The sequence below is a fragment of the Panthera leo genome, chromosome A2 (genome assembly GCF_018350215.1).
Source record: "Panthera leo isolate Ple1 chromosome A2, P.leo_Ple1_pat1.1, whole genome shotgun sequence".
NCBI lineage: Eukaryota > Metazoa > Chordata > Mammalia > Carnivora > Felidae > Panthera > Panthera leo.
Window position 1 is genome coordinate 83786470 of NC_056680.1, and position 27651 is coordinate 83814120.

The 27651-nt window shown below is 33.8% G+C and overlaps 1 protein-coding gene across 1 annotated transcript in view; it reads right to left on the reverse strand.

Moving 5' to 3' along the window:
• Positions 1-27438, reverse strand: part of GNAT3 (G protein subunit alpha transducin 3) — a 59155-nt gene extending 31717 nt beyond the window's left edge. The window contains exons 1-2 of the mRNA XM_042927571.1: positions 27321-27438; positions 3708-3750 (exon numbers count right to left, since the gene is read on the reverse strand). Of these exons, the coding sequence (XP_042783505.1) occupies positions 3708-3750; positions 27321-27438 (161 nt within the window). The remainder of the gene's footprint in view (positions 1-3707; positions 3751-27320) is intronic.
• Positions 27439-27651: the final 213 nt, after the last annotated feature.

A 27651-nucleotide genomic window follows, 5' to 3' on the forward strand; every position in this document is an offset into this window, starting at 1 on the left:
CCTGGGGCAGTGATTGATGATCGGTTCATTTTTCAAGGAGGAGTAGTTATTTCCAGATAGCAAAAAGGAAGAACATTCTAGGAAGAACAATCAGTACGACCGAACAGATGGTTACAATTACCAAACTTTCAGTGTGTGCCAAGCACTGTTTTAAGTGCTTTATATGTCTTCTCATTTCTTGCAATAAGTAGTTTAAGGTAGGTAAAATTATTACATACATTTTACAGGAAAGAAATGTAGGCATAGATAAATGAACCACCACCCCTAACTTAGTACATGGTACAGTTGAGCAATAAAAGCAGTCTGATTTTGGAGCCCCTGATCTTAGCTGCTAAGCTGTATGCCTTCTGTCATACATTAGTCCAAAGCATTATGCAAGTTCAGCATCTCATGTAGAAAGCATGAAGGGGGAGGGAAGTCATAGGACATAGGACATCAGAATGAAGAGGTAGATAAGAGCTGGATTCTCAAGTGTCTTATGTATCATGCCAAGCAGTTTGATCTTGATAGTTTGTGAACAGTACGATTCAGGAAAGACATACACTCTTTTTAAAAAGCGATCAGTGGGGCGCCTGGGTGGCGCAGTCGGTTGGGCGTCCGACTTCAGCCAGGTCACGATCTCGCGGTCTGTGAGTTCGAACCCCGCGTCGGGCTCTGGGCTGATGGCTCAGAGCCTGGAGCCTGTTTCCAATTCTGTGTCTCCCTCTCTCTCTGCCCCTCCCCCGTTCATGCTCTGTCTCTCTCTGTCCCAAAAATAAATGTTGAAAAAAAAAAAAATTTTAAAAGGCGATCAGTTGGTGTTACTGTGGATACTGCAGTGGAGGAAAGAAGAGGGAGATAGAAAGTTCTTAGCAGGATATTGCATTAATCCACTTCAGAAATGTGAGGTTTTTAAACTAAGGCAGTGACAATAGGGATAAATAACACCCTTGAAGATGTAACTTGTGTAGATGTGACAAAACTTGGTGAGAAGGTGAGCGTCTTCATATCTACACCCAGATTTATTGCTTTAGAGGCTGCCGCCGCTGCTGCTGTTGCTGCTATAATTAAATGTAGGGAAACAGGCCAGATGGAGAGATAAGTTAGTGTTGTTTTTTGAACTGGACCTATCCACAGAATATGGACATAGATATACCTGCTTCCCTAGTTTAGACAAAGTGAATTTGAAAGAAATATTCTAGGACAGTCTGGGACAGATGATAGCAAAAATCACTGGACCTTAGCAGTTTTCATCTGAAGGTATAGAGTAAGCAGAGAAGGGGACCTAGTACATTAGAGGCGCCAGCAGTTAAGATGTAGTCAAAGAATCTGGGAGTAAAGCAGGTGGTTAGGAGGTAAACTGGGAAAGAGTTATTTTAGAAGCCAGAGTAAAGTTTGAGAAGAGAAAAGCCCAGTGCAGTCAAACAATTAAAATAAGGACTCATGAGCATTCCATACAACATGGCAATTGGGAAATAATAATTGACATTTATAGGGGCAATTTTTTTGGCATGCTGGAGGCAGGCATGATGGAAATGGTTTAAGAGTAAATGGAAGGTGGAAGAGTAAAGAGAGCTAATGTTGACTATTCCTTATAGAGTCTGCTGAGGAAAGGAGGAAGAAGTAGCATCAGGAGACTCTGTTAATAATAGAAGCAATATTTGCTCATTGTAGAAAACGTGAAAAACCCAGCAGTGTTCAAAATGAAGGTTCAGTTTAACTTTAAATCCCAGTATTGAGAAGCAAATATCTTTGAACATTGGAATATTTTCTTCCATTTAAAAAAATTATCTATTTTGTTATAGTTGAGGTAAAGATGTTTATGGAATCTTGTATCTTTGTGGTGCAGTGAATATAAGTATTTTCTGCTATTAAAACTTTCTCATTTGCATACAACTTGTAAATGGGTGTAAAATATTACAGTTGAAAAGTGGATAGTCCCATACTTTCACAATCCATTTCCCTATGTTTTATTTTAATTTAGAGTATTTTGTTTTACCTCATATATCATTATTTTAAATAAGACTAGTCCAAATCTCTCGGTGCATAACTGTTCATATTTTCATGTTTATATTATTTTATTTTTGTACTTTTAAAAATTTAAATTATTTTATTAAAATTCTCAGAAAGATAGTTATTATTTTCCCAGGTTGCGGTGTAGATTGCAAGAGTTATTTCTATAAATCTGCTTTAACAAATAATTTTACGATTAGTAATGAAAAATATTAACTTGTCAAACCTCACCCTTATTGAGTAATATTATTTAAAATTGTTTGCTAATTTACTAAGATGAAGAATAGCTCATTATAGATGTAAACAGACATTAATTTTGTCTTTGTGAATTGTCTGTTCATAGTGTCTTACCATTTGTATTTATTGGGCAGCTTATTTTTTTTCTTACCAATCTATATTTTCTTACCAATCTGTATATCATATATCTCTCTATATATCTATATATCTGTATGTACATATTATTATAGTCAGTTATCTATTATATTTATTATAGATTTTTTGCTAGTTTTCTATTTTTGTTTAATTTTATTTATGGTTTAACATATTTAAAAGTTTTAATTTTTAGATAGCCAAATAATTGATTATTTCTTGTTTTACTGCATTTAACTTCACAGAGAATGGACAGGTAAAAAGGATAGGGGGAACTCAAGCATGATTTTAACCAGAAATAAAATAACAGGTGAATTCAGTGGTAGTGTTACAGGGTGTGCAAGATGATTTGGGATGCAAGGATGGAACTGAGAACACAAAAGCAGTACGAGCACTGGTCAGGATAGAGGCGTGTCCTGTTCTTCAAAGATGGGAGAAAAGGTATAAAAAAATTGGTTGCAAGTACAGATATCAGGGAATTTGAAAAGTGGGACTTATATAATTGCTGATATGGAACTTACATGACATTAGTACCTAAAAAGAAAGGAAAAAAAAACAGTGTTTTACATTCTACATAGATAATTGTATCATTAACTGGGATGATTTCCTCATGTGACCTATTCCAAAGAGCAAGATCCTCCAAAAGGTAATTAAAAATAAGCTAAAAAAAAATGATCATTTTCTCCTATAGCAATAGTTGTCCTTTAGAATTCTCCAGCAGTGACAGTCATGAGATATTACATAATCATCTCCACTTATCAATTGAAATTTTATTTGTTCAGACATTATATTCTTGGATTTTAGAACCTTTATATTTGTTGTCTCATCAAGAAATTCATGCCTACTTATTTCATTATAAAGAGGAAAGAAAAATGCAAAAAAAAAAAAATGAAATCCATGATAGTAATAACTTTACATAAACATTTTATTCCCAGGTAGGTTAAATGCCAATTGGGTTGAAATTATAATTCCCTCCTAAATTCAAATGAATCTTTGACATATTTTGAAATGTTTATGGCTTATGCCCACCATATTGAAACCCTAGATTATACCCAGATTAATATATTTAAAACATAACTGCTTCTAGTAGGCATCTTGTTGAGAGGCAAAATTAAAAAAAAATGGAAATGACAATATTACTCATCAGTTATGCTCTCTGGTAAAGGGTTGGAGGGAAATTTTCACAGGAATCATGACTGCTCTGCTGCTACCTGGATATATGGACCATCAATCAGATTTCAATCTGATTTCAATATTTTTCAATCAATGGAAAATATTTCTTTTAAGACTGGTCAACTACACAGACAGACATCAAATATCAAACATTTAAAATAGTGTGTACTTACTTCATTTGTTTAACAATTGTACTTTTTCCAGATTCTCCTGCTCCTGAAACAGAAAGGTGGGAGTGTTATCAATTGCTACCCCAAATCTATATAGATAATAAAACCTGTGATTATCATTTTCTGATGAGTAAATCTTTAACAGACAACTCTCCTATATAAAGAAGGACAATCATCTCTGTCAGGTCTTGAAAGGCATTAGCTGTCTACTTTCTAGGATAGCTGATGAAAATAAAATCCTTCTATATAGTTGTTAATCCAGATATAGGTCTGGCTCCAAGATGAAGGGTATCTTCTGAAACAAGAAATGTATACTTTCAGAAAAAAAAAAAATATTATTGAGTTTGAACATAGTTTGGAAAGTCCATATCTCCTGGGTTTGCACCCCAAGGAAAGTGGTCCCATCTTGATAGGCTCTAGATCAACTATGTATCTCTAGATATACACTCCATATTGCCTCATATATCCTATTTGATTAAGTGGCAGTAAAAAAAGAACATGAGACAATAGTCTTTTATTTCCAGAACTGTTTGAAGCTATTCTAATTGAAGAATGGGCTCTTACCTTTATCATTATGTTTACCTTGGTGCACAGGTGTTTTCTCTTTAAATAAAGTAAGTTAATAACACTAACAACACTAAGCAAACCAAAAGAGACTACAGATAACAATGATGTGGGAATATCCAAAAATGGGTTTCATGTTCCAGGGAAAGGAGCAGGGAGTGGCAATAATATAGAGAGCCAGTTGGATTTATCTGGAACATTTGTTTTAGTTAATGATATACAATATGCAAGTTTATTTTGGTATGTTCAGCAAAGATAATATAGAGGGATATAAAATTCACATAATTTTTAAAATATAAAACATGAACCTTTGATGAAAAAAATCTGTGATTGTTTCCAGCTATGTCTCAAGGCCTTTTGAGTATATTTCTTGAGTCTGCCTTGCCATTAATGGGTATTTACTTGGGAAATGAAACTCAAGAAGTACTGACATGAAGTGACCTAGGTTTGTGGGATTGGCTCCGTCTCTCTGTGTGTGCATGCACATGTGTGCACTTGTGTGTTTGAGTATGGGTGAGATATCTTTGGTAATTTCTTTAGCTCCTTAATTTCCTTATTTACAAACTGAGAATACTGACCTCCCAAGATTATCAGAAGAGTATAATTAAGCATGAAATTATTTGCAAACTACAATGCAAAATAAAGCATAAAGCTTGTACTTAAGAATCCAAGGATGTAAGAAATTTTGCAGTGTTTTGTAAAGAGAACAGTGTGAAGATACCCTACATGTATTAAATAAGTGATGCTGAAGCAACTGGATGTTCATGTTGGAAAAGAACACTGATTCTTATATGACAACGAAGCAAAAATTAATTTGAATTGATTCATAAACATATATGTGTTTGTGTATATACTAAAACTATAAAAGTTCTGGGGCAATACGTAGATGAGAAATCTTTGCAAACTTGAAGTAGCCAAAATGTTCTTACATAAGTTTAAAAAAAAATCCCAAACAACAAGAAGTCAAAAATTGATAAATTGGACTTGATCAAAAATTTTTAAGATCTAATAGCACCATGATATCATTAATATATGGGTGTTTTATCAAGTAGGATATTACATATATATGGTTATTATATGATATATATTGTTATATTTTAAACAGGATAAATGCAATGGGACTCAGGAGTATTCAAATAAGAGTGTGTATTATAATGATGGATAATGAAAGGATGACTACCATGTTTAGATTCTAAAACGGATATGACTCTTGAGAGTGAAAATGATGAGAAAATTTGGTTAAAATTACTACAATATAGCGGTGCCTGGGTGGCTCAGTCGGTTAAGCATCTGACTCTTGATTTTAGCTCTGGTCATTATCTCATGGTTCATGGGATCAAGCCCCATGTCAGGCTCTGCACTGACAGCACAGAGCTTGCTTGGGATTCTCTCTCTCCCTCTTTCTGCCTTTCCCTCGCTCACGTGCATGCATTCTCTCTCTCTCAAAAAAAAAAAAAAATTACTACCATATGTAGAACATATTGTATAGAGTATAAAATGGAGTATAAAAACACACTTTTTAGTGTATTTATCTATGAGTCCTGGACATGTGAAGGACGAGGTGGGGAAGGAGCAAATCAGGCAACTACTTGAACTTTGTATGTTCTGACTTCATAGACAGGAGAAAAGCAGAGTAAGCAAGAGTTGGTAAAGCCTGATAATGCAGAGTTGTTCATAAAATTTTTAGATACAATCACCAACAAATCTTGAAAGTATGGGAAATTAAGTATTTTATAATTGATATGAAATCATATCTTTTAGAATATATCCTCAGGTTACGACTAACCCTTATCCAAAGATATATGACATTGAAATATGGTATTGATCAAAGACCTCAATTAAAATACCAAGAGTAGATTTTTAGCTTTATCTTCCTAATTTCTGTATATCTAAGAGAGGCAAAGGGCTTGGTATATCCCTGCAGCTCCAGAAATTGGGTCACAAAACATGTTCGAAGTCTCAGTGTGCCTGTTAATTTTGGACAGATTTCAAAGTAGCACAGCTAAGGCAGCTTTAAAATGTCCCAGGAAAAATCCAAAATCAGGAAAACTCATAGACCTATGTATCTTGCCAGCATGGTAGCCAACTGCCTTGTCTTACCTTTGTTTTTATATAAGCAAAGGGAATATGGCTTTTGGTAACCCTGAATCTCAGAATTATATTTAAATTTATATCAAAATACATATTGAACCAGAAGACCCTGACTACTCTGTTTAAAATTTCAACTTTAATGTCACCCACTTTATTCTTCTTTCCCTACTTCACATTTTCCTAGCACTTACCTTATTCTACAGATTTACAAATTATTCACATGCTGTTTTAAATTTTTCTTTTCTGTCTTCCAACACTGAGAGGCAAACTGCACAAGGGCAGAGGTCTTTGTTTTGTTCACTGATGTATCTGAAACACCTAGAACAGTGCCTAATAGTAGACTCTCCATGCAACAAATGGATTCTTTAAACTCATATTTCAAAATTTTGCCCTCTCTTTTGTATATTTTTCACATTGAAACATTTCTGCCTGACTGGCACTGTTTTCTTAAGCTGTGATAAACAGATATCACTACACCCAGGTTTAATTCTACTTTACAGCAAATTTGTTTTATCTCAGGCCTATCTCCATGTATCTAGTTTCCGTAGTTCTCTGAAATACCTGCCCACCTTATATACCAAGGATATCTAGAGGAAAAGCTACAGGAAATAAAATTTCATTGCCTGGTGGTGATGTATGGATTCCTCCTCTTGGGTAAGCCTCCAGCATACTTCTTTGTGTGGTTTTATGCAAGTGTGGTCTACACCACACAGTGTAAAATTTGACAAATGCAAAATCTACCACAGCAATTGGCTAATCGTTCTTCATAGACTTAAAAATATAATCAAACATGAACTGACAGATGGGGCATAGCCATCTCATTGAATAGAGATTGCTATGTCCAAGAGTAAAACCTTTGAAGATAAAATAAAAATCACATTGAAATATCACCTCACCAATTTTCAGAAGACAACTGGCTATATTATTTTGCATGGCTGAGCGTTGTTTGCAAGAGCTGTAAGAACAAATCAATGAGCTTTGTACACTATCTTGGTTCGCTGGCTTCGGAAAATTTGCTATTTCATTCCAGGCTGTGAATCATTTTGAAAAAAAAATTATCAAGCAAGATTATAAAAGTGTTATTGGCAGCCAGATATTGGATGTACAATGCAAAGATGTAGAAAAATGGCAGAATAATCTGCCCCCATCCCACTAGTTTGCTTTAATTGTTCTGACAACCACAGCTGGCATTACAGACCATGAAGAAACAAGACAAAAAAAACACACAGGAGGGAAAATCCAAGGTTTCTTTTTCTAGGGATGTAATACATTCATGCAAATAAAATGCCTTGATGGAAACCCCCCCCAAAAAAAATCTATTCTTGGTAGTTTTTGTTTTAAACTCTCTAATAGTAGTTGTGGACAGTAGAAATTATAGCATCTTCGTACACAGGTCACAGATTTGGAGAATATCTCACTTTTCCAAATATTATATATAATACACACATATATATATGGAAAACATATATAAACATATATATACATATATATGTATATATATATGTGTGTGTGTGTTTGTGTGTGTGTATATATATATGTATATATGTATATATATATGTGTGTGTGTGTATATATATGTGTGTATATATATATATATATATATATATATATATATATATATACACATTTTGTTGTTGTTATATGGAAAAATATAGACTTACAGGGACATGGGAGCAAAGCCAATGGGCCCAGCAGAAACTCCATTGCTTGTTCATGCAGGTGTATTTAGTGTTGTATTTTGTTCAATCAGAATGGAGATACTGGGGGGGGGAAACTTCAGAGAAAATCTGAGACTCTTGAGAAAGAAAACTCACCTCTATTAATTTAATTGGTAATCATACTGATAACACTATGACCTGCCAGTTTCCAAAATTATTTCTGAGGCTATAGTGTACCTTATTATATATTCTTTATAGTTTAGCTGGTCATTCATGACCTTTCTTAGGTAAGCAGAATAATCACATTAAAAAACATAGTACGTAGTTTTTTATGAAACTTCAAATGAAATAGTATTTTCTTTGGAAGACTTTACAAAAGGTATCTGGATCATTCCTTGCTCTACGTAGTGACTTCGGTCTTCTATGAGAAGGTTCAGGATAGTTAGCTACAGCATTAACAGGAAAATTCCTGAAGAGAAGTCAATCTCTCTAAAATCTTATTTTTTGAAACTCTATTATAAAGTCATTTCAGAAAGAAGTTATCAAATCCCATTCTCACAATGATTCTGGGCGTTAGTTCACAATAGCCATTCCATTCTTGTACGATTAGATCATGTTACAGAGTCAAATATAGCATCAAAACGGCATGTTCACATAGAGCGTCCTGAAATAATCTCTTCCTTCCAAACTGTTCATCACTAAAATTATTTTCTGGGTCAAGGGGTACAGAGGGAATTTTACTTCTTGGGAGTAGATAATGTCTCAAATAATTAAATATTAGGTTTATGCTTCATATTTTGACACTCAAATTATTAAGAATTAGAGATTTTATTCCACATTTTTATTTGTAAATATTAAAAAAAATTAAAGCTACACAGTATCTATACTTGTAACTGAACTTCAGCTGAACACATTCCAGGCTTGCTTGTTCATTTGTACAACTTGTTAAAAGAGGCAAAACGAGAATAAACACTTCAACTTATGGTCATGCATAAGATTTTTTATGGGTAGTTTTAAAAATCACATAATTGTACAGTGGAATCAAACCTTACAAATCAACCAACTATGCAGATCTCTTTTATGAATGAGTAGAAATTATGATACTCATCTAAAGTTCCACATCTAACTTAAAACAGAGAAACTGTGTCCTCTGACTCATATTAATGCCTTAGTGTTGCTTTCTTTTTAAATATGTACTGGTAATGTCAATATCAAAATTATTTCACATAAATTATTTTAAACTCCCTCATTTTAAATTAACATGAAAGCAGTGTACTTTTCATAGATACTGGAATGCAGTGTCTGCTCATCATTCATTTATAGACTGTAGGCATGGAAGACATTTAGGTTAGCCCTTTTGAACCAACTTAATTTCACTGCCCTCACTTTTCCTCTTCCATTATAGAGCACCAACAAAATCATCTCTCTCTTTCACAGGAAAACCCTTCAAATAATCTAGACTGAGGGTGGGAAAATGTAATAAGCATAGTCACATTTTATAATTAAACAAATGTGGGCTTGCGGTTGTTTCAGATTTTGGGTATCTTGATCAAATTTAATCAGCGTCAGTTTTTTCTTTCATAGAATGGGGCTATTAATACTTCCCTCTTAGGGTTTGGGTAGGTTAAATTACAGATATGAAATACCTAGGGTGTACTCTAACATACAGTGAGTTCTCAACATTTTCTCTTAATTGAAGCATGCTCTATCTCTTTTCTAAGAGAATTTTGAAGTTTATTATATTCCTTCAGTCCTTTCTTGTGGAGCATGATATTTAGACCCCTTACACGGGTAGCTATACCCCTCTTGAAAGCCAGAGTCCTGACACACTGGTACTTAAAATGGGGCCATAGATATCAGGAGATTTATCAACAACACTGATATTCTGATGTGGTAGGATGGGAATGCAACCTAGGCTGGCCTTGTTCTTGGTACTTGTTTTTAAATAGAACACTTAATATGGACCATGAATCATTTGCTTTCTTCTTTTTTTCTTTGTACTTTTATCATATTATTTACCTATATTGAGTTTGTAGTAGTTAATGTTTTTCTATGTGTTCTTTTTTTTTTTTTTTCCATGTCACCTCTTAGCAAACAGATTCCTTCACATACTTTGCTGGTGTTTTTTTTGTTTTGTTTTGTTTTGTTTTGTTTTGTTTTTGTTTTGTTTTGTTTTTTGTTTTTAACATTAGTCGAAGATATCTTTTAAATTCCATTTTGCTCATTTGGACCAATTGTTTTTGCTAGTGGAAGTCAGTTGCCATTTTGACATTGTTTGTCACTATTTCCTGCCAAACCCTGAATGCTGCTTATCCACCTTCACCCAAATCCCTGGTGAGAGCATTGAATAAGAAAGGGGCAGGGGCAGGAAACTGTCAAGTCCATGAAGCATCTTAAGTCCTTGTTCACTATTTGTGGTCAACAGTAGTTAGGTATCACAACCTCTGAAGGTTGTTGTACATGCTGTTTATCTGGTTAAGGGAATTGCCTTTATACTTTGTTTGATAAGAGGTTTTATCAGGAATGGATGAAAGAAGTTTATTATTTATTTTTGATTCAGCTCCGAACAGAATTAACATGATTTTTTCTGTTAATGTGATAATGTAGTAGATAATAGGAATTAATGTCCTAACACTATTTTAACCATGAATTCCTGGGATAAGTTCCCCCCACATACACACACTCACATACACTTAAAAAATATTTTACACATTATTAGAATCAGCTTGCTAATATTGGCTTCGGATCTCATATTTATGTTTGTGAGGAGGAGGATTGGCCTGTCACAGTCTTTGTTAAGTTTTGTTGTCAAGGTTATCAAATAATGCATTAAGAGGTATTTCCTAAAGAAGGTTTATATAATTTTAAAATGATTTGTTCATGAGATAATTGGTACGATCTACTTGTAAAGTCATATTGAATTTGCAGATAAATTTGTACAGATAATAAATAATATCTCAATGTACACTTGCTTTTCCTGAATATTTTATTCTAATAATCTTGAAACCTGCGGAAGTTTGAGAAAATAGTACATTAGGAGTCCATATTTTAGTTTTTAAATTAAAGCATAATTAACATACAATGTTATATTAGTTCCAGGTATACGATATATTGATTCAACAATTCTATACATTCGTCAATTGTATATATTGAATATATAATAAATGCTCACCAAAATAGATATAGTCACCATCTGTCACCATACAATGTTATTACAATAGTATTGACTATATTCCCTATGCTGTACTTTTCATCTCTGTGACTTATTTATTTTATAATTGGAAGTTTGTTATCCTCTTCATCTCCTCCCAAACTGCTGCTCCTCTGACAACCCCAATTCTCTGTATTTAAGAATCTGTTTAGTTTTTGTTTGTTCATTTTTTTGTTTTTTCAATTTCACATATAAGTGAAATCATATGGTATACATCTTTCTCTATCTGACTTGTTTTACTTAGCACGATACCTCTGGGTCCACTCATGTTGCACATGGCAAGATTTCATTCTTTTTTGTGGCTGAGTAATATTCCAATATATACACCATACCTTCTTTATCCATTTATCTACTGATAGACACTTGGGGTTATTCCATATATTTCCTATCGTAAATAACGCTGCAATAAATACAGGGGTGCATATGTCTTTTTAAATTAGTGTTTTCATTTTCTTTGGGTAAATATCCTGTGGTGAAATGACTGGATCATACAGTTTTTGTTGTTGTTGTTTTGTTTTTGTTTTGTTTGTTTTTGTATTTCATAAGCATTTTACTAATCAGAGGGTCATCAGCAGACCCAGCCCAGGGAAGCGATCACACACAGGGTTCGGGAAGTCAGCAGCTGACTCCTTGAGCCCACCTGAGCCCCCTCCAGAGATCTGGGTCTGCAGAGCATCACTGGAGTACTTGCGGCATGCTGCTGTGCAGGTGGTCACAAACACAATAAATTTGCTGAAGTTCATCTTGGCATCCCTGTTCTCATCCAGGTCCTTGAGCTGTTGGTTCATGGTGTATTTTTAATTTTTTGAAGAAGCTCCTTGCTGTCTTCCACAGTGGCTGCACCAGTTTACATTCTCACCAACAGTGCATGTGTGTTCCCTTCTCTACATCCTCACCAACACTTATTTCTTGTCTTTTTCATACTAACCGTTCTGACTTGTGTGAGGTGATATGTCACCATGGTTTTGATTTGTATCTCCCTGATGATTAGTGATGTTGAGCATCTTTTTATGTGTCGGCCATCTGTACACTTCTTTGGAAAAATGTCTACTCAGGTTCTCTGTCCATTTTTTAATTGGATGATGATGATGATGATGATGAAGATTTGGTGTTGAGTTATATAAGGTCTTTATACATGTTGGATATTAACCTCTTATTAGAGATAACATCTGCAAATATTTACTCTCATTCAATACATTGCCTTTTGGTTTTGTTGATTATTTCCTTTGCTGTGCAATTTTTATTTTATTTTGGTATAGTCCCGATAGTTCATTTTTGCTTTTGTTTCCCTTGCCTGAAGAGACATCTCCATAAATAAATTGCTAAAAGTAAAGGCCAAGAGATTACTGCCTATGTTTTTTTAGGAGTTTTATGATTTCAGGTCTTACAATTAGGTTAGGTCTTTCATCCATTTTGAGTTTATTTTTGTGTATGGTGTAAGAAAGTGGTCTGATTTCATTCTTTTGTATGTAGCGGTCTGGTTTTCCCAGCACCATTTATTGAAAAAGCTGTCTTGGGACACCTGAGTGGCTCAGTCTGTTAAACATCCAACTTCAGCTCAGGTCATGATCTCACAGTTCGTGGGTTCAAGCCCCGCATCAGGCTCTGCATTGATAACATGGAGATCCTCTGTCTCACTCTTTCTCTGCCCCTCACCTGTGTGTGCATGTGCGTGCTCTCTCGCTCTCTCTCTCTCTCTCTCTCTCTCAAATAAATATTCTAAAAAAAGAAAATTTCTTTAAAAAAAGAATAATTTCCCCATTGTATATTCTTGCCTCTTTGGTCCTAGATTAATTGATCATATAGATGTGGGTTTATTTCTTGGCTTTCTATCCTGTTCCATTGATCTATGTGTCTATTTTTGTGCCAGTACCATACTGTTTTGACTACTAAAGCTCAATAGTATATCATAAAATCTGGGATCATACCTCCAGCTTTGTTCTTTCTCAAGATTGCTTTCCCTATTCTGAGTCTTTGTGATTTCATACAAACTTGGGGATAATATGTTCTTGTTCTGTGAAAAATACTATTGTATTTTGATAGGAATTGCATTGAATCTGTAGATTGCTTTGGGTAGTACGGGCATTTAAATGGCATTAATTATTCCAATGCATGAGCATGGTACACCTTTCCATTGGTTGTGTTGTCTTCAATTTCTTTCATCAAAATTGTATAGTTTCCCCTCCCCAAGGAGGGGAATATAGATCTTTCCCCTCCTTGGTGGAATTTATTTGTAGGTATTTTATTCTTTTTGATGAAATTATAAATGGGATTGTTTTCTTACGTTCTTTTTCTGCTACTTCGTTATTAGTGTATAAAAATGCAACTGATTTTTGTATATTAATTTTGTATCCTGCTATTTACTAAATTCATTTATCAGTTGTAATTTTTTGGTGGAGCCTTTGGGGTTTTCTACATACAATAACATGTCATCTGCAAATAGTGAGTTTTACTTCATCATTAACAATTTGGATGTCTTTTCTTTCTTTTTTTCTGATTGCTATAGCCAAAACTTCCAGTGCTGTGTTGAATAAAAGTAGTGAAAGTGGACATCTTTGTCTTGTTCTTGGTTTTAAAGGAAAAGTTTTTAGTTATTCACTCTTGAGTATAATGTTAGCTATTAGTTTTTCATGTATGGCCTTTATTATGTTGAGGTATGTTCCCTTTAATTCCACTTTGTTGAAAACTCTTATCATGGATGGATGTGGTATTTTGCCAAAAGCTTTTTCAGATTGTCATTAACTTTTTATCCTTTCCTTTATTAATGTGATGTATCACATTGATTGATTTGTGAATATTGAACCACCCTTGCATCACTGGAATAAATTCTACTTGATTGTGATGAATGATTTTTTTAATATATTGTCAAATTCAGGTTCATATTTTTTGAGGATTTTTGCATTTATGTTCATCGGAGATACTGGCCTGTAGTGGTTTTGTGTGTGTGTGTGTGTGTGTGTGTGTGTGTGTGTGTGTGTGTGTTGGGGGTGGTTTTGTGTGTATGTGTGTATGGTGTCTGGTTTTGGTAGCAGGTTACGCTGTCCTCACAGAATGTATTTGGAAGTTTTCCTTCCTCTTCTATTTCCTTCCTCTTCTATTAGTTTGAGAATAGTTATTAACTCTTTAAATATTTGGTATAATTTACTTTTGAAGGTGTCTGGTCCCAGAATTTTGTTTGCTGGGAGTTTGGTTTACTGATTCAATTTCATTAATAGTAATTGGTCTCTTCAAATTTTTATTTCTTCCTGATTCAGTTTTGGAAGATTATAAGCTCTATGAAGTTATCTAGTTTTAGTGGTCCTTCTATTTGTTTTAATATTTTAAATGATATTTTTTCATAATTTCTTACATTTCTTTGGTGTTGGTTATTTCTCTTCCTTCTTTTCTGATTTTGTTTGAGTTACCGCTTTTTTTCCTGAAGAATCTGGCTAAAGTTTTATTAATTTTGTTTATCTTCTCAAAGAACCAGTTCTTGGTTTCATTAATCTTTTCCATTGTTTTTTCTTTGTGTGTGTGTATGTATGTCTATTTCACTTATTTCTTCTCTAATCTTTATTATCTTCTTTCTTGTATTACCTTTGGGTTTTGTTTGTTCTTTTCCTAGCTCCTTTAGACGTAAGTTTCGATGGTTTTATTTGATATTTTACTTGTTTCTTGAGGTAGGCCTGTATCACTATACACTTCCCTCTCAGAACAGTTTTTACTGTACCCCAAAGATTTGAGGTCATTGTGTTTCCATTTTCATTCATTTTCATGTATTTTTTTAAATTTCCATTTGTTTTTACCAGATCTTTTATCTTGTAATTTATTTCTAGTTTCATGCCACTGTGGGGGAAAAAAACCCAAAAAACAGATGCTTGATATGGTTTTAGTCTTCTCAAATTTATTGATAGTTGTTTTGTACCTAATATGTGATTGATCTATCATGGAAAATGTTCTACATGCATTTGAAAATAATGTATATTCTGCTGGAGTTTTTTTGATATAATGATCTGTATATATCTGTTACATTTATCTGGTTTAATGTGTCATTCAAAGCCACTTTTTCCTTTTTTATTTTCTGTCTAAATGTTCTATCCATTTATGTAAAGTGCTGTTAATGTCCTCTACTATTGTATTACCATCAACTTCTCCTTTTATATCTGTTAATACTTGCTTTGCAGTTAGGTGCCTCTGTGTTGGGTGTATAGATATTTAATATATTGTATCTTTTGTTGGGTTTATTCCTTTATCATTATGTAGTTTCTGTCTTTGTCTTTTGCTATAGTCTTTGTTTTAAAGTCTATTTTTTTATGATATAAATATTGCGACCCTGGCTTTTTATTTTCACTTCCATTTGCATTATGTATCACTTTATTTTCAGTCTCTGTGTCTGTAGGTCTGAAATGAGTCTCTTATGGGAAGTATATAGATAGGTCTTGTTTTTGTTTTTGTTTGTTAATCCATTCAGTCATGCTTTTCTTTTGATTGTAGCATTTAGTCCATTTACATTTAAAGTTATTATTGGTAAGGTATGTATTTATGGCCATTTTGTCAATGGCTTTATGGTTGTTTTCGTAGTTTTTCTCTGTTCCTTTCTTCTTCTCTTACCCTCTTCTCAAGTTATTTTATGGCTTTCTTTAATGTTATGTTTGAATTCTTTTTTCTTTATTTTTTGTGTATCTATGTTCTTGATTTGTGATTACCTGTAGGTTCATATATAATATCTTACATGTAGAGTAGTCTATATTAAGTTAATGGTCATTAAGTTCAAACATATTCCAAAAACACAAAATATTTACTCCCCCTTTGATGTCATATATATATATATATATATATATATATATATATATATGCATATATATGTATATATTGTCATATTTTATCTTTTATTTTCTATATCCCTTGAGTAAGTTTTGTAGACATAATAGATTTTACTGCTTTTGTGTTTTAACCTTCACACTAGCTTTATTAGTGATTAATCCACTGCCTTTAGTATATGTTTACTTTTACCTGTAAAATATTTTCCTTTCATAATTTTCTTCTTATAATGGCCTTTTCTTTTCACTCAAATAATTTCCTTTAACATTATTTGTAAGGCTGATTTAGTGGTGATGAACAACTCTAACTTTTTTTTTTTTTTTTTTTTGTCTGGAAAACTCTTTATCTCTCCTTCTCTTCTAAATGATAACTTTGCTGGGTATAGTATCCTTGGTTGAAGGTTTTTACCTTTTAGTACTTTAACTATATCATGGACTCCCTTCTGGTCTCCTATGTTTCTACTGAAAAATCAGCTAATCACCTTCATGGGGTTTCCCTTGTATATAACAGTTTTCTTTAGCTGCTTTTAAAATTCTCTTTTTATCATTACTTTTTGCTATTTTAATTATTATGTGTCTTGGTGTGGACCTCCTTGGGTTCATCTTGTTAGGGATTTTCTGTGCTTCCTGGACCTGGATGTCTGTTTTTTCCCCAGATGTTATTACTTTTGATGATGTCACTGAGTTCCCTTAACCAATGTTCATTTTTTACTCTTTTTTCTTTTTGCTCTTCAGCTTGGTTGCTTTCCATTTCCCTTTTCCAGATTGCTGATTTGTTCTTCTATATCCTCCAATATGCTATTTATTCCCTCTGATATATATATATATATATATATATATATATATATATATATATATATATATATATATATATATATTTTATTTCAGCTATTGTATACATCATCTCTGACTGGTTCTTTTTTATCCTTTATCTTTGTGAAAGTTCTCACTGAGTTCATTCGCTCTTTTCAAGTCTAGTATCTTTATTACAATTACTTTGAATTCTCTATCAGACATATTGTTTATCTTTGTTTCATTTAGCTTTTTTCTGTCATTTTTGTCTTAATATTTCATTTGAGACATATTCCTCTGTCTCCTACTTTTGTCTAACTCTTTGTTTCTATGCATTAAGAAGGTCAGCTACATCTCTTCAAAATAGTGGCCTTGTATACAAGAGGTCCTGTGGTACCCTGTATTGCAATGGTCCCCTGGTCAGAACCAGGTGCTCTAGGGTTGTCTCTTGTGTGACTTCATGTGTCCTACTGTTGTCACTGAGTTGCACTTGTTTTCTGCCCAGCCCAGCTATAATGCATTGGGTGCAGACACACTCAATGCCAGGGTCTGCTCCCTATGCAGCAAGTTAAGAAGCTTAGATGCAGAAACTGTGGGTGCTCTGGTGCATGAAATTACCCCTTCTCCCCAAGACAGGAATCAGTTTGGAGTGGGGCTGATCTCTGCTGTGGCAGATTGCAAGATGTGGTGGGGGGCTTAGTTTCCTATTGCCTTCATGCCTCTCCTGGAGTTAAGGCCACTGTAAAGTAACTGGAGTTAAACCCTGCTGATTGTAAAACCTCTCAAATTGAAGCCCCACTGTTTTTCAAAGTCAGACCTTCCAGAAACTTGTCCTTCCAGTGCAGGTCCCCAGTGTCTGGGGTGCCTGGTATAGAATTAACCCTCTTGCTTCACTGTGCTTTTGGCATCCCTCCTTTTTGTGGTTAGTCTTGCTGGGGGTTTTGTTCATAACTGTGTCTCTATCCCTCCTGCCCTTTTCGATGTGGACTCCCTTCTACAAATAACTGTGGAAGGTCTGTTCTGCCAGTCTTCAGCTCATTGTCAGAATTTGTTGTATACATATAGCTATTATCTCAGTGTGTCCAAGGGGCAAGGGGGACTGAACACCCTCCTACTCTACCATCTTCCATATATTCCCCTGAAAACCTATCTTTTATACCCTTCACCTTTAGCAATTATTAACGTTTTGTCATGTTTCCTTTCTTTTGTGTATGTGTATGTGTATGTATATATATGTGTGAATGTATAGGAAATAATGTTTTATATATATAAAATTATATTTAGATATAAAATATATATATTATATGCATTCAGATGCATATAATATCCTTTGTTTTGCTGAACCTTTTGAAAGCAGACACCTCACCCATAAATACTTCAGAATGCATGTTATAAGAATAAGATTATTGTTTTCTATAAAATCACAATACTAGTTTCATGCTTGACAAAATTTATATTAATCCAAAGTGTTATTTAATATACACTCTATATTCAAGTTTATCTGATTGTTCCAAAAAATGTTTTCATACCATATATTTCTTGGCTCCCAGATCCAAAGTTTACATGTTGCCTTTGGTTATTATGCCATTCAAATTCTTTTAATTTAGAACATTTCCATTTTTATATTGTTTCTATTTTGCTTTCATGATACTGGCATTTTTCTAAAGTCCAGGATAATTTCTTATATAGTTCAATATTCTGTATTTATCTGATTATATTCAATGTTAATGTTTTAGCATAAACAATACTGGGTTTTTTTGGTGTATCACGTCAGTAAGCATATGGTGTCAGATATATTTCTATGACTATTAGTGTGTCTGAAAAACTATTTCTGTGATAGAATACTAATAAGCATCACAAATCCATAAAATTCCTAAATACCTTAGCAGGCAAACTGAGCATTTTCACTTGTGAGAAATATTGTGGCTATGTACTATCTTTTCTAATGAAATTTTATTTAAATATTTCCAACTTTATACTTGTTTTAAAACATAATATTTAAAAGATTACATGAGCCTTCTTGGATTTTGAGAAGTATTTAAAAAGTATTTCATCTTTCTTATTAATATACATTTTAGGCTAAAAAAGGAAGAAACTAAAATGCAGAATTATGTAGTTTTCCCCAAACAGGCCTAAACTGTCTAAACTTTCATTAATTGTGGAATAGGCATGCACACACATTTTTGTATAACAGAGTTTTTTTTAAGGCCTTAGTTAATTACATGGTTATTTTATACATAGTTGATAATTGAGCAAAGGAAAACAGAGGACTGAATATATCAAATCTCTAGTACTCACTTGAGTTGTCCTAATTTCCAGACCCATATATTCATTTAATAAATATCTCCACTTGATTGTGTTACAAATATCATACATTTGAATGTCCTAAATTATTACTCCTTTCATATCTTCTCCAATCTAATCTTTTTTCTTGTATTTCCCATAGTGATGAATAAAATGATCATTATATTCAATTCCACCTTTAATCATTCCTCCCACTTAAAACCCACATGCAGTCAGCCACCATGTTCTCTTCACCTTGTTGCCTAATGTCCCTCAAATCATACTTCCAAACTTGTAATTTCCACCTTAATTTACAATCTCATCAAATATTTGCATAGTACTAATGTTGGCCTACCTACCTCAACCATTCTCATAAAATGTTTGTCTCATAGTATAGTCAGGATGGTTTTTGACCAAAAAAAAAAAAAAAAAAAAAAAAAAAGAAATCCAAGTATTTATCATTCTCATTTACATTCTGAAAACCTACCAGTATCTTCCTATTGACTTAAAGAAACAAGCTCTTTATGGAATGATGTGGCTTTTTTTCACATATCGAATGTATGTCTATGTTTTAGACACTATGAACAATATACAGAAATATTTTAGATCCTGATTCTGTCATTCTTCCATACTCACATCATGCATGCATGCATTCCTATGCTAAGCCAAAGGAATTCAATGAAGAATAAAACCTGACATGTTGTTTGTTTTCATAGATCTTAGAACACAGATAATTTACAACTGACACAGATAAGAATAAAAGGCTTTGTTTTCTTGTAAACTAATTTGTGATCTTAAAAACTGAATTACCTTCTTAAGTTCTTATTTTCTTATCTATATAATGAAAATATCTATCTCATAGAGGTGATTTTATAGACTGAAAACAATAAACAGTTGAACAAGAGAAATATGAGACACATTCTATGAGATAGAGATAAAACTCAACTTTGTGACAAAACTGCCTTAGGGCAACGGGCAGAGAATGATCACAAAGGAGTTAAAGAAGATTGAAATACAGAGTTGATAAAATGGGAAAGAATATAATGGGGAACCTCATAAAATTCAAAGCCTAGGGATAAATAGGCAGCAAGATAAACATGAAAAATAATTTTAAGGTCTCCCAAGATGCAATCAGTTTGCTGATAAATAAAAGAAATTTTCAAATATTGATCAAGACATGGGCAAAAGGAAATATATTAATGTCATTCTTCCAGAGGAGATAATTAATTTCTGAAGCAAGGTCCTTAAGAGACAGTAGACATTGCAAAACACAAAGGCCCAAGACCAACCTTGATAAGTGAAGGCACTTAAGAATGGGGAGAGAAAGGGGCGCCTGGGTGGTTCAGTCGGTTGAGCGTCCGACTTCAGCTCAGGTCATGATCTCGCGGTCCCTGAGTTCAAGCCCCGCGTTGGGCTCTGTGCTGACAGCTCAGAGCCTGGAGCCTGTTTCAGATTCTATGTCTTCCTTTCTCTCTGACCCTCCCCCATTCATGCTCTGTCTCTCTCTGTCTCAAAAATTAAATAAATAAATAAATAAATAAAAGAATGGGGAGAAGAAGCAAGCCTCAATAAGCGAGGAAGGAAGGGATATAAAACACTTGAGGGTATTGCAAAGTTACAGGATGAAGAAAGAAGAGAGATGCAGAGTGACTGAGGTCTGACTTTTGAGAATTGGAGGTTATCAGGGCTCTTTGGGAAATAATGTTTTAGTAGAGAGGAAGATACACAGGTGAGATTATAATTAACTGAAGAGAATATGGAGTGTAAGAAAATAGAAGCCAGAGCATACACTACTTTGAGAAGCGCTTCAATACAAAAACATTTTTTAATTTTTTAAATGTTTATTTTTGAGAGAGAGTGCATGAGCACTTGTGTGGGGGAGGGGCAGAGAGAGAGGGAGACTGAGGCCCCTGAGCAGGCTCTGTGCTGACAGCAGAGAGCCCAATGCAGGACTCAAACCCAGGAACTGTGAGATCATGATCTGAGCTGAAGGCAGATGCCACTGAGCCACCCAGTTGCTCCAATATAAAAATATTTTTTTTTAATATACTTATGTACGGTAAATTCAGGGAGATTATGGACTCAATGTTTTTCAGGCTAATAGAAATACATATGTCAAGAGGAAGAAGGCAGTAAGAGAAGAATTTTGAAAATGGAACAGAAACAATAAATCATAAAGCAAAATTCTTAGGATATGGGAAAGGATAAAATTTACCACACAGAGGCCAAAATTAGCTTTAAATTATTTATTTATTTGCTTTGAGAGGGAGAGAGGGAGAGAGAGAGAGAAGAAGCAAGGGAGGGGCAGAGTGATAGAGCAGATAAGCAGATGGATTCTGAGCTTGAGTCTGAAATCTTAACGGAGGTGTATTGCATGTGAAATGTATCATGGGGTCATTATCCCATCAGATGTTCATGACCTTCCTCAGGCAGGCTCCACACTGTCAGTGCAGCGCCAGACGCCAGGGTTCAACTCATGAACAATCAGATCATGACCTTAGCTGAAATCAAGAGTAGGTCGCTCAACCAACTGGGCCACCCAGGCGCCCCAGCTTTAAAATGAAAAGCAAAAGTTCAGTGAGATTTGGAGACAACGTTCTATCACTGGCATGTGGGTGTTCATCTCAGGTGAGGTGGGGGAGCCGGGAACAGTTCTAGGTCAAAGTGATAATGGGAATTCAGAAACAGATGTCCTTGGAGGATTATAGGAAAAAACTAAGAATAAGTAGAATAATTGTTGGCCCAGCTAAAGTCCAAAATAGAAATTTGTCAGCCAGGAAACAGAAAAGGAGATACCATTTTATTCTACATGTGGAAATGACGAAAATTGGGAGTATGCATGGGGGTCAGGATTAGATAAGCCCTAAGGGTTGACTCCAGCGTATTAGACAATGGTAAATGGGGAATTTTGAGGGATTTTCTGAAGTTGAAGTTGTGAATGTCAATTAAGGCAGAGGATTAAAGGGACAGGGTATTTCAGAATTGTCAGAGGAACACAGCTAAAATGGCTGATTCTAACTGAAGGGGGCAGGGAAGTATACGAAATCGAAGAACTAACTCAGCAAGTGTCTAAATGAATGAGATACAATAGAACATAGAATGCTGGTCAGAGATGGAAATCTTCAGATATCTTAAAAAAAAAACAATTCTAAGTAGCAAATTTATTCTATTTGAGTGTAAAATACTGAGGCAGGAATGAAAGCTGTGGAATCTGCTTTAAAGCATTGGGATCTAATAAACAAAATGGGTGTTTTTACGTCTTGATGGGTCGCTTCCTCAGTTTCACCTTGAATCCTATTTCTGTAGGTTCAGATCTACACTGATGTATTTAGACATTAGTACTTGGAGAAAACAGATAAGCAGATGGATTCTGAGCTTGAGTCTGAAATCTTAACGGGAGGTATATTGCATGTGAAATGTATCATGGGGTCATTGTCCCATCAGATGTTCATGACCTTCCTTTCTCTCAAAGATTATGCAGGGGTTAATAACTTTTTGTTAGCTGTTCATAGTGCTTATATAAATGATTTTAAAGATACAGTATTGCTTGCTCTTGAATCAATAATTCAGTTTGAATGAAAAAAGTGAATATAAAACTGTTCTGCAATATTATTAGAGAGGTTCTGCAAAATTAGAGTTAACAGGAGTCCTTTTCAGATTATTTAATCTCATTAACAAATAACCATCATTTGACTAATATAGAGTGCCTTAATAAATGGTTTGCATCTCTTATGTGGGAAACTTGAGTCTATGTATAAGATTTGCTGATTATGTGAGATAAATGAACCTAAAACAAATATATGCAAAACATTTGTGGAAGTTCTCTTTGCCTGCTGGATGAATAGACATTACACAAAGCTGTTTGATACTGCCATTTGCCATTTTTGTAAACAAATACAACAAAGGCCTTGCCTTTGAAATTGTTATGGTGCAAACAGTCCACTGCATTTTGGAGAAAATTTGAAATTCCCCAAATAGACTTTTTCTGCCTATTTTCTCTCTACTGAAAAATAATTTTAAACATTTGTCTTGAAAATATTTGCGCGTCCACAAGATTGAATATACTTAGACATAAAATAAATTATTTTATAATATTTTGAGACAAAAATACATTATTAAAGCAAGGAAAGGATGGCTGTAATTTGAATAAGCAAAAATTGAAAACATGATTTAGGAATGTGTCCTACCTCTTGTTCACTTATCACTAGTGATCAGAAAGAAATTTATTGGTTGATCTTAAAGTAATGATCCCAGGGGATCTGTTTGTCTGATCACATCCATGGATAGGCATTGACTCTATTGGTATAATGGAAATTCAGAATAGAATTTCTTACACTTGATGAATTTGTAATCTAGCCAGTGACTTGGGAATACCTCCAGTTTCCTGCATACTCTCCCTCTCACATTTAGAGATACTTAAATAAAAATAAAGACCTGCTTGAAAAAAAGAATAAAAATAAGAACTTTGATTTAACATACATAAAAGGAAACCAAAAGAAAGAGAAATTGTATACATTTATTGACATTCAATTTATTTCAGCTTTGGAAATCTGTTACATAACAAAAATCACATTTGTCTGGATTTTTACAATTTATAAAATATTTTGACACCCTCCATTTCTCTGAAGTTATGTGACTAGCCTGAGGTCACTCAGAGATGTGGAAAAAGCATAACATATGATGAAAATATTAAATCAATTTTTTATCGCAAATGGCTGCAAAACACATTCTATTCATTTGGAATTATATTCTCTCCATTCTGCCAGATGATTTAGCCAATTCTGCTATGCAGATTTTATTTTACCAATTATTTTGTAACAAGCTTTTAGACAGTGTCAGCATTATAATTCTTCCACTTGTCAAACTAGAAAAATGACACGCCTTCTGAAATATCCATTTGTTGAATAAGTGGGACCTTTTGGAAAATTTGAAAATGTTGATTAGCTAAGTAAACATAAGCACATTTAAAATAGATATTCTTTTATCTTTGGACCCTTTTAAAGTTTATGTTTTTAAGAGTCAGATGATTGTATTAATATTTTAAACAATAAAACCCAACACCACCATTAAAAAATTAATGTGATGTTTGTAACACAGCACATAGAAGAATAAAGAATAAGCAGGTTAGATCTAAAAGAAAACTAATGAATAGTCCATGATAGTGCAAAATCACTGGTTAAAAGCTAATTTTAATATCAAAACTGAAAATTGTAGAATGAATGTGACAGTGTTTCAAATATGAAAAAAAAAAAGCAAAGCCAATTTTCCTTATACTTCCCACTGAGCTCTGAATCTAAAAAAGTACAAAAGAAATTAATGTAAAATATAAAGAGAGGGACATAGAAAAAATGGGAACAATCCACAATGATTCTACAATTAAATGGCAGGTACCTCTTTCGAATAGAAATGAAGTTTAATCAAACATTTGTAAATTGTCTCTAAAAATTAAGGAATTCTCCAAAAGAGAACATATTCTTTGTTAGAATTTGTTCTTCTTATTAAAATGTACTCTTTCTGGGGCTTGTTTAAAGGCTGATTTTTTTTTTTTTTAAAGCACATGACATTATTATTCTGATAGTAATTCTCAAGTGTGCCATCCATGAGTGTTTGAGTCATCCCCACTGTTTTCTAGAAGCCTAGTTTTTGCTAAGGAAAAAGATGTGGCATCTCTTCTGTAATTTTACTAAATGTCTGAAAGGCATAATAAAGAGGGAATCTGTCTGCAAGGTGATCCTTTATTTGTAAAATAGCTATTAGATAGCTCTAAATTCAGTGAAATCTTGTGTCCAGTAATTCCAAATGGTACATCTACTTAACAGCACATCTACTTAAATTTGGTAAGTTGTGTTATGTCCTTAAGCACCTAGAATTTATTGGATAATAAGAGGATCAGTATAACACATAGATTCTGTCAAAAATATTTTTCAACTTGTATTTTTTACAAAAATTGGGTTAGATCAGGATCTGATCATTACCAAAGCTTAACTGTTTAGTCCCACATGATATACACTCATTGGTAAACTTAAAAGCTGTTGTTTGGACTGCTTCGATGAATGGGAATCTTGTTTCAAAGATGGGAGAAATTAAACAGATTTCATTCATGAGGGGATTTGAGGGTAGGAGGGTAGGAAGGTTTAGGTTAGTTCCACTGAATACTTTTATGTCTTAATGAGGCACATTTTGTATAAAAAAATTATAGTTTAGAGAATTTGAGTTCAAGTCAAAAATAAGAATTGAAGCAGAGTTGTTACAAAACTTTGTTATTTTGAACTTGACAATTGAATGATCATACGCAGAACTCAGAGTCCAGAAAAAACAAAAAACAAAAAACTTAAATGTTTGGAGTAAAGTGGAAGAGGAAGCCTTGAAAATTTGATTCATCTTGTGTAAATAAGAAGTTCAGTGCACATATCATTTGAACCCAATAAATCCATACATAGTATATGGTAACTTTGGAACTGAATTTATGAAGTTATGATTGTCTTGGGAAAGTAGAAGATGAAATGGTGTTTATGCCTCAAGAGAGTCAACCTCTCTTCTTGATCTAACCCAACCAATTCAATCTAAAATTAATTAGTATAGGGGGAAGGGGAGGGAAAAAAAATAGTTACAAACAGAGAGGGAGGGAGGCAAACCATGAGACTCTTAAATACACAGAACAAACTGAGGGTTGATGGAGGGTTGGGGGAGGAGGGAAAATGGGTGATGGGCATTGAGGAGGGCACTTCCTGGGATGAGCACTGGGTGTTGTATGTAAGCGATGAACCACGGGAATCTACCCCAAAAACCAAGAGCACACTTTACACACTGTACGTTAGCCAATTTGACAATAAATCATATTAAAAATAAATAAATATTCTTATAGACAAAAAAATTAATTGGCATATTGAGAATATGTCTATTCTTTTGAAATTTTATTCAAACATAGGGATTTTAAATATATTTTATCATTAGTCTTATACCACTGTTCTTAGTACAAGAGGGACACTGAATACATTTGTAGGAATGCTTGGCTTTCCCCCTCAACCTTTATTTGCTTTTTCTATGTCCACATTACTTTTAGTCTTGATCAAAGCCTCAGAGAATGCTCTGCAGTGTGAGGGAAAGTATATTTGCTGCTTTCATAAGAACTGGCCCCAACATCCTTGTTACCAACCCCTCAGTGGTTCCTTGCAAGTGTTGTGGCCACAGAACTTGTGCATAAGGGGAGAGAACATTCTCTTTTCTTTGAGGAGCAATTGCTGGGAATCCCACGTTTGGTTTCTGAGACACTCTTGCCACTGGGAGCAAATGAGACACAGTAACGGGGCACTTAAGATAAAGATATTTTGTGTGAAAGATATACAATTCTGAATAAAATGAAGTCTTTTTGTGCTTAAGCAGGAGGAATACACTGATTACATTTCTTGTTTTGATTTCTTTATATAGGTCTTATTTATTTTTATTTCAAAAACATATTTATCTTGTGGCGACCACTACATGTTAGATTTTTTTGTCTAAAAAAATATGCAGCATACAGATTTTCATTCAGTTCATCCAACATTTACTTTATAGTTCTGGTAAAACATTGTTCTGAGTTTTAAGAAGATAAAAAGATAGAAGGAACATAATTCCTGAGCTGAATCAATATATAAATATCCTAAAAGGCTTTAAATGGAGTATTTTACAAATATACAGACAATATCACAGCCAATATTCAGAAACCTGAACAATGCTATTAATATAACTTAAAGTACCTTACCATTAACTGTATAAATAAATTGAGACTAATTGGTTTTAACAGCAAAAGTAATTAAATAACATGTTAAATTTGATATCAAACAACATATTTCTGTTCAAACAAAATAACCTAACTCTTTATAACTTATAATTAAAAGATTGTTTTCAATATTAAATAACTGATATTCAGAAAATGATTAGGGTATGATAAAATAATAAATTCATATGAGTTTTATTTTGCTAATAGTAAATTGTATTATTGACAAAGAAGAATTTAATTATCTCAGAAATATTTGTCTCTGCTTAACCAAAAAAAAAGTAAATCCTAAAGAAAAAAGTAAACATTTATAGAGTACATTTAAAGCCTATTTAAGTTTCCAAACATGTATTCATAATAAAGCCCCCATGTGGTAATATACCTAAAATTAAAAGTTGAGGAAAGTAAATATAGCATAATTGAAAACATCAGGGTTTTGAAAGAAAGAAGAAAAAAAATTACCTAATAACAGCAACTTTACAGTTCTTGCATCTCGCTCCGCATCTTCTTGAAGCTTTTTCTCCAGTTCTTTTGATCTTTTGGCTGACTCCTTGCTCTCTGAACTAATTCCGCTTCCCATTTGGGTAGTTTATTTGCCCAAACTTTTTCAAACGGACAGCACAGCTCTGGCTTGGACAGAGGCTGCAGAAGGAGTGCTCTGCTGAGGCTCCTAACAGCCCATCCCCTCACTCTCTGAGATTCTGCTTTGACTAAGGAGATACTTTATGAACTATCACCTGATCTAAGGGTAAACCCATACATCGCTATGGTTGTACGGCTGGAACCAGAGGAG